Raw genomic sequence first — 12,778 nt, forward strand, 5'->3', positions numbered from 1 at the left:
CAATAGGATTTATTCACAAAGTATTTAAAATGACCCATTTTATATAACAAATAGGTCATTTTATTTTTCGCACCGTGTGACACAGTTTTCATTTATGACACATTAAAAATGTACCTACCGTTGACTAAGGTCTTTCGCAATGTTCGTTGGGTTTCTTCAGTGTCAAATTCCAGTTTTCTACAATTGGAACACAATTTTATTTCATTACATTTACATTTTTAAATATCATATTATTACAATCCATAACTAATAAATACAACTTAAAGGGGTCATATGACGTTGCTAAAAATAACATTAAGTTGTGTATTTGGTGTAATGCAATGTGTTTATGCGGTTTAAGGTAATTTGTAAAAACTACAGAATTTTTTGTTACAGTGTAGGTTTTAAAACACAAGTCACTGGGTCTCTTTCGAGGGGGTACTGGAGGGGCCCCGTTCATCTGCTCTGTCGCTCGTCCTCCACTAGGGCTTGCGTTTGTTTTGACTGCATGATGTTGCCTGTGTGAGTAGTTGATTCACACAAATCCCGGTCTGGCGTCGCGACCAATCGCGCTGAGCCGGTGACGCTTCGGAGGGCCGTCCGCCCGTGCGCCTGCATTCATAAACGGATGTGATAAGTGTTGAATGTACTGTACAGAGACGAAACTTGGACCATGGCGGAAGAAGACGACACAAAAATCCGGATTTTGCAGAGCCTCCGAGGAAAATTATGTAAGTGCGACACGCTGCTTGAATAGCGAGTTCGGTGAGTGTGTGTGGAAGAGTGTGTTTAGATGGCTTTGAGAGAGAAAGAAAAGGATCAGCACGGGGGGGAAAGAGGGGCGCGGTAGGAGCAACACACACACACTCACTCAGCGCTACTGGATGGGGCTCTGAGAAACCAGCGCTGTTTGCCAAATTTCGCACAGTTTGGACATGTAGTTCACTTAATTTCGGATATTTTACGTTTAAATCATGTTTACATCACCAGTGACAGATATAGCTCAGGCTTTTGCCCATTATCTGTGAGTTAGCCGTGGTGCTAACGTGCTCCACAACCTGGTTCCCCCTCACAACCGTCGTATTTATTCACTTTAATGTTAGTACAAGAACAGTTCTTTATTAACCCGCTTTTACTGACCCCGTCTTCATGTCACTGGAGTTGGCGGTTGGTTGATTCATTCTTAACCCGGACTGAGGGTGTGAAATAGTCGGTGGGATCCTCGCCGAAATTTGACAAATTCTGAGCTGGACGGAAGTTCTTGCATCGCTTTAAATACACGAACATTGCCTGAGATAATTATAACATTTATGAATTTCTTCAAAACGATTAAAAAACCCGTATTATGGTATATTCTGTAGACTATAACGCAATAGCAGTGAAGTATAGCCTAGATTTCAAATGACAGATTACCTAGTACGTGCCTAATTTACTTTCCGTAGATTAAAAATCATATATTTTACAGTTTGTACAATAACTCTGTGGTAACTTGGTATTAGCAGCTTCTGTCATCTAAAAAAGAAAGCTTTTTACACACTTTGCAGAACATCTCATGTTAAATGTATTATGACTTACACTTGCAACTATAGCTGAGTTAACTACGGTATAGTTTCTGTTTGATATATTTACACAAATCATATATGGAGTTATTCCTACTCAATCTGACCCTTATTAGATTGATTTGTATATCATAGGTTTAGTTTAGTTATATAAATTGTAAGACGTATTGCCCACTTCTACCATGGAATCAAATCACAATAAAGGGCCAAAGAACTACAATCATTTTTGGACATGGTATTAGCATATTATTTATGGCATACTTCCATGTTAATGTTATTCTTTAAAAGCATAATTTAAATTCCATTGTACACGAGTATCGTCGCCATTCATCACATTTCACAGTACACTGAAAAAATGTTTTGTTTAGTAACCTAAACATGTTCTTAATGTAATAGCATTTAAATTATATCTAATGACATTTAAATTAACTTGAAAGACGATTGCATGTTCTTGAAGTGTACTGTGATATTACCTTTTGATACAATGATTGTAAAATGGTACTTTTGGTACATGGCACATTTTTGTAAAGGATATGACAGCTGATATTGACACTATCGGGGCAAATGAAAGATCGCTCTGTGTCTATAATAACATTTTGACATGTCAGGTGTTTTGAATAGATTGAGCTGATTTAAATTTAAACTCCATTTATTTGGAGGTATTTTCTTAACACTGTCAAAATGATTGGTGCTAAGGGTTTTACTGTCTCCCACCCCTCACCCACCAAAATACAAAAAAAAAAAATTGAACCGAAACCTTGTGTTGCAAGTGAGTTTGTGGTAAATCATCACTCTCTGGAAAGCTCTCTGGAAGCCTCATATCCACATGATGTTGCATAATTCATGTGAAGTGGAGTAGCTCTTCATTTTACTGGAGTATAGAAAGAAAAAAAAATATGTAATGAAAACGATGTCCTGAGGTTTTATTTTCAGCAAATTTCTGTAAAAAAACAAAAAACAAAAAAAAAACCCTGATATAAGTATAGTTAAACTTCAAGAGTTATGTGCCCTCTAGAAGCTTGCGTTCTGCTAGTGAACAGCGTATTATTGTGCCATCTAAAAGAGGCACAAAATCACTTTCACAGAATTTTTCACTAACTGTTCCCTCCTGGTGGAATGACCTGTCCAACTCAATCCCAGCAGCTGAGTCCTTACCCATCTTCCAGAAACGACTAAAAACACATCTGTTCCACCTTTATTTGACCCTCTAACTCTAACATTTTCTATTCTATTAGAATTCTACTTGATCTATATTTAACTTTTTTTGTTCTTTATTAAAAAAAACAAAACAACAAAAAACAAACACTAGCTTTCTATTTTTTCTATTCTATCTACTTGTTTTTCTTTGTTTGTGTGTGTGTGTATATGTGTGTGTGTGTGTGTATAATATATATGTATGTATATATATATATATATATACACCTTGCTACGTGTACTGCATTAGGCTAACCAAGACTTGTCATTTGCACTTATATATTGTTGCTCTTTTGTTAGTTTTGACTGCTTTTATTGTCCTCATTTGTAAGTCGCTTTGGATAAAAGCGTCTGCTAAATGACTAAATGTAAATGTAAATGTATAGTACCTTAAAATCTCTGTCTAGATCTGTCAGTATTAGTCTTATGTACAGCCCTTTATGCCCATTTAAAAAAAAAAAAACTGTGTGTGCATGCATATGATTGTGTGAAAGTCATCGCTTTTATCTTTCCACCTGGATGAGGGTAGGTTTTTCTGATTACAGTAACCGCTCAGTAACCTGCGTTTACCACTGTACTAAAACTGCTGTCTACTCTGGGGATGTGGGGGCATTCAGAGACAGGGAGTTTTTGGAAGTCGGTGTGTAATTGGGACTTTTATGGCATTTGGATGACTTGAAAGTCCCAACCTTAGGTCAATTCCAATAACGTGTGTATAGTAAAGTCAGAATACTAATAAACAATATAAGTGAATAACTTGCCATTATGTGAATTCGATACAGTTTGGAGTGACAGTATATTTGTAAAATCATAAAATGCTGGTTCATATGATCTGACAGAATTACACTCTCAGAAAGAAAAGCTCTTTAGGTACAAAGGTGTACCTTTTGAAAAGCGGTCGCCCCAGTGATGGCTTTTGTACCATTTTTTCTGAGAGTGTAGGACAGTTGTATTATAATAGTTATACTAACAGATTATAAAATAGTTATGCCATTTTTAGTGCATCAAAAAAGTTACAGATGCCTATAGGAAGAATTGGGAAAGTCCTTAGGAAATTACAGAGTACTGTTAAATAATTGCTCTCTTCTTTGTAAATGCTTAGGGAAGAAACCAGGTACTCTTGACTTTTACGGTATCTACCTCACTTTCCTTTAATTTTAAGCTTTTTGAATAAACAATGTTAAAAAAATGCCCGAGCCTTCCTGAAAAAACTGTGTAGGAAGTGGTCTTTGGTCAACCACTTCCTACACAGTCTTTTGCTTGCCCTGACTGAAAATATTAGGTTCAGGGTCAATCAAGGCGATACAAACTGAATGATACACTGTAACTAGTGGCATGTCCCATGACATCAGTCATGTGCTATTAAATCAAATTGTCTAGCATATCCGAAACTCTCAAACGGGACAGCGTAACAGACGTGACACTGAACAATTTATCAGTGTTGTTAGTCTCTGGGTTCTATTAAAAAACTGGGCTAAATGCATGGTGTGGTTGGCTCTAGTCGTCAGCTATTTTTATGAAAGGATAAGGGCATTCATTTGTTTACTAGTATTTTGTAGTTGGTTGACAACAACTGTTATGTCTAATAGTGGCTACTGCCCATTGGTCCGTGAGCTGAATGAATACAGCTCAAAGGCTTTTTCATTCACAAAAGCACACCAAGGTTTCAGAATGACTGTTATGAGTACGTAGGCCACTGTGTGCAGTGCGTCACACTGCAGTGATGTCTTTGTCCATGTAAGTGTCCTAATTGGGATGTATGTCAACACCACACATAACTACAAATTGGGTTATGGCCTCGACAAACACAAATAAACTGTTCTGTGCATGCAGCATTTATGATGTTATTTATTTTTCCTGCAGTAATATTCATCTGCTAAAGTCACTGAAATCCCATAGCTTAAAAAATATATATCTGGTATTCAGATATTGGCCAAAATATGCCAGCAGGAAATTATCAAAGGGTAACACTTTAGATTAGGGTGCACTATTTACTATTGCTTATTAGCATGCATATTACTAGCATGTTGGCTATTTATTAATACTTATAAAGCACATATTTTGCATAACCATGTTCCATATGTCCATATTCTAACCCTACCCAATGCCTAAACATAACTACTACAACAACTATCTTATACTTCCTATTAATTAAGCAGCAAATTAGGAGTTTATTAAGGGAAAACTCAGTTAATAGTTAATATGTGTTTCCTAATCTAAAGCGTTAACTGATCAAAAAATATGCTTATGATAAATGTACCAAGACCAAGTGTTCATAGTTTTGCAGAGAAATGATCATATAATGATTTAAATAGCTTCCCTGAAGCATTCTTGATTTATGCAGTAATGTAATGTTATTTAATCTGTTATTTGTAATCATGCTTAATGTTAGTGAATTGACAAGAGAATCATTCGGATAGGTGTTTTTTCTTAGCTTTAATGCTAGACATGCTAAAAACCACTCAGAAGACCTTATCAACGTTAAAAATTCTCACAGAACACCATACACGTGCAAAAAACTATTCTGAACACCTTAGCAATATGTTTAAAATTCTCTCAAAATACCTTAGCATTGGTAAAAAAATGTTTTTTTTTGTGAGCCGTTTCCATTGGAAAGTGTAGTGTACTAATTGGTACCCTCATGGACTAAAAGACTTATTTGCTCACTCTGATGTTATCTTTTTCTTTTCTTTTCCCCTCTTTTTTGCACACAAACGGCCACATTTACATGCGGTCACCAGCACCGGCTATCAGCAGGTGTGCGTGCACATATACAAACAGCAGGAGGAAATGTTTTCCTGTTGTGATGTGCTGGAGAACTGTGAAGCATTCAGTAGTATACTAATAACAGCCGACAAAGAGGAACTGAACAAAGGGCTGGATCTATGAGGACCATCTTACAACACACTCTTACGACTTTATACTGGCCACATTGTTCCGGTGTCAACCAATTCTGATGCCCTTATTAGAACATTTCAGTATAGACAAACATGATAGTCTATTATATTTAAACCACTATACAACTGTTCGTTTTCCTGTAGTGGGTATGAAATCAGTATCCAAGTTTTGTGGGTTTTAGTTCATGTCTGTTAGGTTTGAGGTCATATATAAATGCTTGCATTCAACTAAAAGTTAGCTTTCTCTTTTATAGAAAACAGACAAAAATACTGATGTATATATGAAATATCGATGAAAAAAATATCGATTGATGTGAAGTCTCTTTGATATGTTTTGTCCGAAAGTCCTGTGTCGAGTGTGTTCGTCAAGTGATTTCATGGAGCCTTTAAAGGTAGCAAACAAGCTGAGGTTGGTGTTTAAAACTTGTGGCACACACTCATTGACTCATAACCTTCTGACCGCTTACTCCATTCACTCTCAAACCTCATCCTTCTCTTGCGCCTTCATACTTCTTTCGCAATAGCTATTTTGTTACAAATAGTTTTGAGCAACACATTAAAAACTATCCATAAAGTCATACCAGAATGAGTCTGAACATATCAGTAAAGAAGTATTACTTTTTGCTGTATGTGGTTAATCTACAGTTTTGTATGCAAACTTTATATATATATATATATATATATATATATTCAGTGTTGCTTGAAAGTTTGTGAACCCTTTACAATTTTCTATATTTCTGTGTGCTTAGCTAACACTAAACAGTCTCTGATTTTACCACTAAGCACAGTTTAATGATGTGATGCAACACTCTTCAAGAGTGAATGTGATATTAACTAACTTGTGTAGGCAATGATACTCACAATATATTGTGTCCTAAAAATATGAATGAATATTGATTTAACCTGTATCAGTCAGTTGCCATCAGTGTTTCTGCATAAAATTAACCCTCATGGGGATCAAGATGTTGTGAATATAAGCTTAATAATATCAAATTCTCTGTGTGTGTGTGTGTGTGTGTTTTACTTTGTTGGTTAAATGAGCAGTTTAGTTTTCCTTGTAGGCATGTGTCCTGTGGCTTTTTGTTTTGTTGTCTTGTGTTTGGTGTTTTGTCTCATCCGGTCTCATCAATTGTGACAATAGCGAATGTTTTGTTTTGTCTTGTGTTTTGTTTTGTATTCTTAGTCTGGTTTAGACCCAAAAGGAATCTGTAGACTTTTCATCCTTTTTACTGCAATGATTTTAGTGGTAATTTTGTAATTCTGATCAATTGAAATACTATAAAATATGACAGAACGATAAAAAGAGACTTTTATTTTTAGCTGAAAGAAATATCGAGATTAGGCAAAATATTTCATAAAGCCCAAGGAGATTTTTAATGATGGAACTGGACAGTAAATGATGGCATCAAATCAAATTCTGTGGAAACCATCAGAGCGAGTTCATACAGTCATGAAAAACCTGGAAATGTCATGGAATTTCAAAATGGCAATTTCCAGGGCTGGAAAAGGTTTGCAAAAAATAAATAAACGTAGAAAGTTTTGAAAAGTCACGGAAATGTATTTTCACAAAAATCCGTATAATAGACATAATTTCGTTAATTTCGTTGCGGGGTTACGCATATATTGCGTAGTTTTACTCATCCCTGCAGGTTTTGCATCATGCGGGAAATTCACGCAAACATTTATTCAATATAACATGTAGGTTAGATGAGTTAATAAATTAACACAAAATATCAGATCAAATCAAATTATTTGAAATCACTTAGCGTGAGTGATTCAGCGGCACCACGTCTTCTTTCTCTCTCATGGCTTCACATCAGAACATCTCGTCTGCGCTAAGAGAGCTGCTGCACACTGCGATACAAGACTTTCGCTCACGTTTTGGGACAGTTGACAGAATTGTCACTTGCCTAATCGGGCAAGTGTTGGTCACAAAAGTTCATCATTTGCACGTCTTTTTAAACCATTCAGTACTCGCATTCTCCACTAGGGTTTTCTGTGCGCTCTCAGTCACATCCAAAGCGGGTGCACATAAAGCCGCCTCGCAAACTCCTCACGAGTACCAAATTGAGTTCTTTTTCATGGCTTATTACACTATTGTGGCCAAATACACACAAAACGATGTCAAAATGCCCGTACTGGGGAGTATCCTCATATACAAGGTTGGTTTTATTATTTAGTTATTATTTTTATTGTTTCTCATTCATGTAATATTGCATTTTAATAAATAATGATACATAAAGACAAACTTGTAAACAATCAAGTAAACAAAATACTAGCATAGCACAAAGGTACAATTGGAACAATCAGTGCTTTAAGTTTTTTCAGTACTATTCAGGAGCTAAATACAATAATGTATAATTGTATAGATTAGTATAGATCTTTATTAGAAATGAAGAAGTTATTCAGTCAAGAGCAGATTTGAGTAGAGTGATTTTGTTCTTTAACATTAATGACAGACAGCAGCAGGTATGTTAAAAGCTGCTGTCGCTTTCATACCGAATGCAGATCTGACACACATCAGATATTCTCCCAACAGTTTACGTTCATTTAAATAAATGTATTTTAACTTGAGTAAGACTGCGCTTATGAGGATAGGCTACTTGGCAAAACAGGCATTTTGATTTAATTTTGTGCATTTGTCCGTTGGTTCAAATGTGATAAGTTGCAAAAGTGAACTCAGTTTTGTAATGGTGCGCTGTCTGAGATGCGGCTCTTTGTGTTCGTGCTTTGAGTGTGTGCACAAAAAAAATAGTGCGCAAGTAACAAACTGAGCTCTCTTTCGAGTCTTCTTGTGCTTAAACGGAAATTGCACGGATGCTTAAATTTACAAAACAAACATTAAAAGTGAATTTACTGTTTTTAATTAGCAGTTTATTTAATTTCTGTACCTGACTACTACTGTTAGACCAAAACGGTTTCTAAAACGAAATTCAGGTCCTGAGTTTAAATGATAACATTGGTTAAACAAATTATAATACTTAGCATTCGGGCATTCAGTGATGTGATGTTATGTTCTCCGGCACAGTCGCAGTTTGTACTTATTATTAAAACAAATAGAAAGCAAACAAATAGCATTAATAGTCATTAATTTTATGGTAAATTTGAACTTTTGTGTAAAATAATGGAACATTAGGTTATGAATATTACCTCAAAAGTCATGGAAAATTCATGGAAATTTATTGGTAAAAATGTGTACGAACCCTGATCAGAGATTTCTGTGGAGTTCTGCATTATGTAGCTGGTATGATTTTAATCATATCTTTTCATCGGCACAGAAATGTATCCGGTATGGTTGCATTTTTTTACACCGTTTTGATCCATGTTTGTTTATGTCTATGAATATGTGTAAGTGTGTAAGTATGAGTGCATGTGTGTGTGTGTTTGCATGTAGGGAACCCCTGAGTTTGTATCTGCATGTGTGTGAAGCCTTGTTTAGCTTGTTTGTTCAGGCCTCACAGTTGTGGTTTGTATTCACTTCCGTTGCTAAGCATACAGTGCTACACACATTCGCTTCTCTTCATCACACCTGTGTGTTTGTGTGTGAGAAGAGAGGGTTCACTGTAGGGCATTGGCTGCTATCTCGGCTCCCTGCGGCAGTGTGCTCTTGGGAGTTTAGTTTCCTCTGAGTCTTTATCTGTGTCGACTGTGACCATCATTATGAGCTGCTCAGGGTTGCATTTTATGTTGTTTTCTGAATGGTTCAGGGGAAGAGCCTAGGTGTGTGTGTGTGTGTGTGTGTGTGTGCCGGAAACAGAGACCGTGTAATTGCTAAAGGTGTAAGTTGCAGACTTTGTGCATTCAGTCTCTGATCCCTAATGAGAATATAAGCATCTTCTGTAGGGTGAATTTTATACAGTCATCAATGCATTATGGAGTCATATATCAGCCCAAAAGATAAAAATAAATTATATTTTGCATACAGAAAATGGGGGTTATTTTTTAAGATTTTTGATATGTATTGAATGTTATTTGAAGTATATTACCCCACCAGAAAAAAAATCTTCTCGCTGTAATAAATCAATGAAAATCATCCTGTTTTGACATGATTTTGACACGATTTTAATTAAAATAAGCAAACATTACATTAATCGCGACACAAAATACATAAATAAAATATATATAAAATATGTTAAAACTATATATTAAATTTTACTGGTCAGAAGTTTGGTAGTGTCAAAAAATTTAAGCATATCACAGTCTCCACAAAAATATTAAGCAGCAAAAACTGTTTTAATAATAAGAAATATTTTCTGAAGGATCATGTGACACTGAAGACTGGAGTACTGGCTGCTGAAAATTCAGCTTTGCCATCAGAGGAATACAATTACATTTTAAAATATATTCAAATAGAAAACAATATTTTTGATCAAATAAATACAGCATTGGCAAGCAAAACAAACAAACACTTGAAAAAATGTTATTTATATAAAATGTATATATAAAAATCTATGGTAATGAGATTTTCTTTTGTCAGAAATGAGAATTATTGTTTTGTGTGTGCAACTCTGCATGTGTGTGTGAGAGAGATTATTTATAATGATAAAATAATAATGTCAAATAAAATAATTGTAATTCTTTATCATCTTAATTTTCTTTAATTTGTAGTAAAATATGGCCATAGTTTGGTGAAATTACCCTGTTATGCCTCCTTACAAACCTGAGGTTTGTCTATACTTCTAATCAACTGCTGAATCCCAAACACTGAAACATTGAAACATTGAACTGCTGAAAGCCAAAGTTTATGAATGGCTTTATTTATTTAAAAAAGGCAACATTTGTGGTGATATTAGAGGAGACATAAAACTGAAAGCTGGGAACCACAATAAAGAATCCAGAGTATCTGATATTATACATTTGTCATATAAAGATATAAGGTGCGTGTTTGTTTTTATAAATTGTTCTTGCATTCAGAAAAGATCTCTAGCTGTTTCATCCTGGTTTGATGTGGTCTGGATCTGTTATGGCTACACCTGCCCTCTGACACATTAATATGTGTGGCTGTGTATGTGTATGTTTTTGAATTTGATCTTTTGAATCAGCGCTCTTCTGGAAGCCCCAGTGCATGCTGGGAGGAAGTTAATGCTTCTCGTCTGTAACCACATCTTAGATGAGCTCCACGTATAGCGGCCACATCCGCCTCAAGCCTCTGCACCACCACAGCGCTCCTGCAAGTGTATGCGTGCAATAGCGTGTGTTAGTGGCCGTACATTGCCAACCCCACAACTGACAAACCTCTAATTCAAATGCAGTGTTCAAATACCAAAAATAAAAGCTGAATTTTTGTTATTTTCTGTGAAAACCGTTAAAGGTTCTTATGCAGGATGTCCTTAGGCAGCTTTTCAATACATTGAGATTTTCACTTTTGGGAGAAGTATTTCTGAAATATCCTCTGCAATAATGTGAATAATAGTGTGTGAAGTGTGTGTCGACTTACACCCTTGTTATGCTTCTCTCGGCAGGCGAAGCAAAAAATCTGGGTCCGAGCTCAGGGCCGAACCGTCTCCGTGACCTCTGCACCTTCTGTACAATCAGTTTGGACCAGGAGGAAGTATATCGCACAAAAGTCTATGAGAAGAGCGTAAGGTAAGATGATAAACACACTGGTACACATAAGCACACAAACATCACATGTGAACTACATGCTGATGCTGATGATATTTATCTTACAGCACTTCTCATATATGTGGTTTTCATGCTGCTTCACAAAAATGCAGGCCTATATTTTTTTCTGTCTGCCATGTACACGTAATTCGAACAAGAGCGGAAACACTGCCCTTTTATGTCAATTTATTTTGTCTTTCACAGTAGTTGCTCAAAATATAATATATTACAATATACAAATAGATGTAAACATTTTCTGAAGAAAATGTGGGTAGAACTTAACCACTTAAAATGTGCGATGCAATAGAACATGGTAACCCACAATTGTTTTGGTGATGTTAATAATTTTGCGTATTTTAAGAGTAATTCTTTTTTTTTGCAGATGTTAAAGGGATAATTCGCCCCATTGAAAATTCTGTCACCACTTACTCACCTTCATATCACTTTATTTCTTCTGTGGAACACAAAAGAAGATACTTTGAAAAGTATCTGAGTTTTGCCCATATAATAAAAAGGGGGTTTGAAGCTATTTTGGACCCCATTGACTTTCATTGAATGTTCACAAACGTTCTTCAAAATATCTTATTTTGTGTTCCACCGAAGAAAGAAAGTCATACAGGTTTGGAATACCATGAGGGTGAGCGAATGATGACAGAATTTTCACCATCACTTTAAGCTATTCTGTGTTTTAGCAGGTTGCCAGGGTGTTTGGGTTGTTGCTAAGGTGTTGTGGATGTTTGCTCACTGGCCAAGTCAAAAGAGTCCAATCACAGTTCTCTAAGACATTTTTCAATGCAATTCTACGCGCGTGTGAGAGCTTCAAACCTTAGTTTTAATTTTAAAAACCATTTTTTATTTACTATTCACTCATTCATTATACTCAAAGTAGGCCTTCCACTGTGGACCGGATTTGCCTGGTCTGATAGTTCATCTTGATATCGCACCTAAAACACTGTGTTTGACAATATTACATTGTGTACATTTTCGGTTGCAAAAGCGTCTAGTCATTGAAAGAAGCACATTTTCTTTATCTCACTCTCTTTCTGAAGGCTTTTCCTCTCGTGGTATTTCACAACTGTTTTTTTCCCCCTTGGTTCAAAGGGCTCTGTTGGCTGTGTCTAAGGAAGGGTGTCCACCTACGCGTTCCCTCACTTTACTCTCTCACACTTGTTAGCTATCACTCCTTGTCTTTCGTTCACACACTCGTTTGCAATCAGCCTCTCTCAGAGCGTGAAGATTTCCCTCAAGTCTGTCTTCACCTCTCCTAATCTTTCTTCCTCTCATTTGGCTTATTATTAAACACTTTTGAATCTGAGGCCATTCATGTTTGCCATGTCGCCACGTTTTCAGTATTTCGAGTCGAGTAGTTTTACCTGTAGCAGTGTTCGGGAGGTCAGAATCTGTTTGTGTGAATGTATGTGGGAGCGCATGCGCTCTTGAGTGCGGGGGCTATGAGTGTGTAATGTGTGTGTGTGTGTGTAAGAGAGCTGGAGTGTGTGTGGGTGGATGAGCATTCTCCTCTCAAGTCTCAGCTGAGGTATTTGA

The 12,778-nt window shown here is 36.2% G+C and overlaps 1 protein-coding gene across 1 annotated transcript in view; it reads left to right on the forward strand.

Moving 5' to 3' along the window:
- Window positions 1–523: 523 nt before the first annotated feature.
- The window catches only part of rasa2 (RAS p21 protein activator 2), a 40,889-nt gene continuing 28,634 nt past the window's right edge, over window positions 524–12,778 (forward strand). The window contains exons 1-2 of the mRNA XM_016241398.1: window positions 524–710; window positions 11,092–11,215. Coding sequence (XP_016096884.1) covers window positions 653–710; window positions 11,092–11,215 — 182 coding nt within the window. The 5' untranslated portion in view covers window positions 524–652. The remainder of the gene's footprint in view (window positions 711–11,091; window positions 11,216–12,778) is intronic.

The sequence above is a fragment of the Sinocyclocheilus grahami genome, unplaced genomic scaffold (genome assembly GCF_001515645.1).
Source record: "Sinocyclocheilus grahami isolate Dianchi unplaced genomic scaffold, SAMN03320097.WGS_v1.1 scaffold621.1, whole genome shotgun sequence".
Taxonomy (NCBI): domain Eukaryota; kingdom Metazoa; phylum Chordata; class Actinopteri; order Cypriniformes; family Cyprinidae; genus Sinocyclocheilus; species Sinocyclocheilus grahami.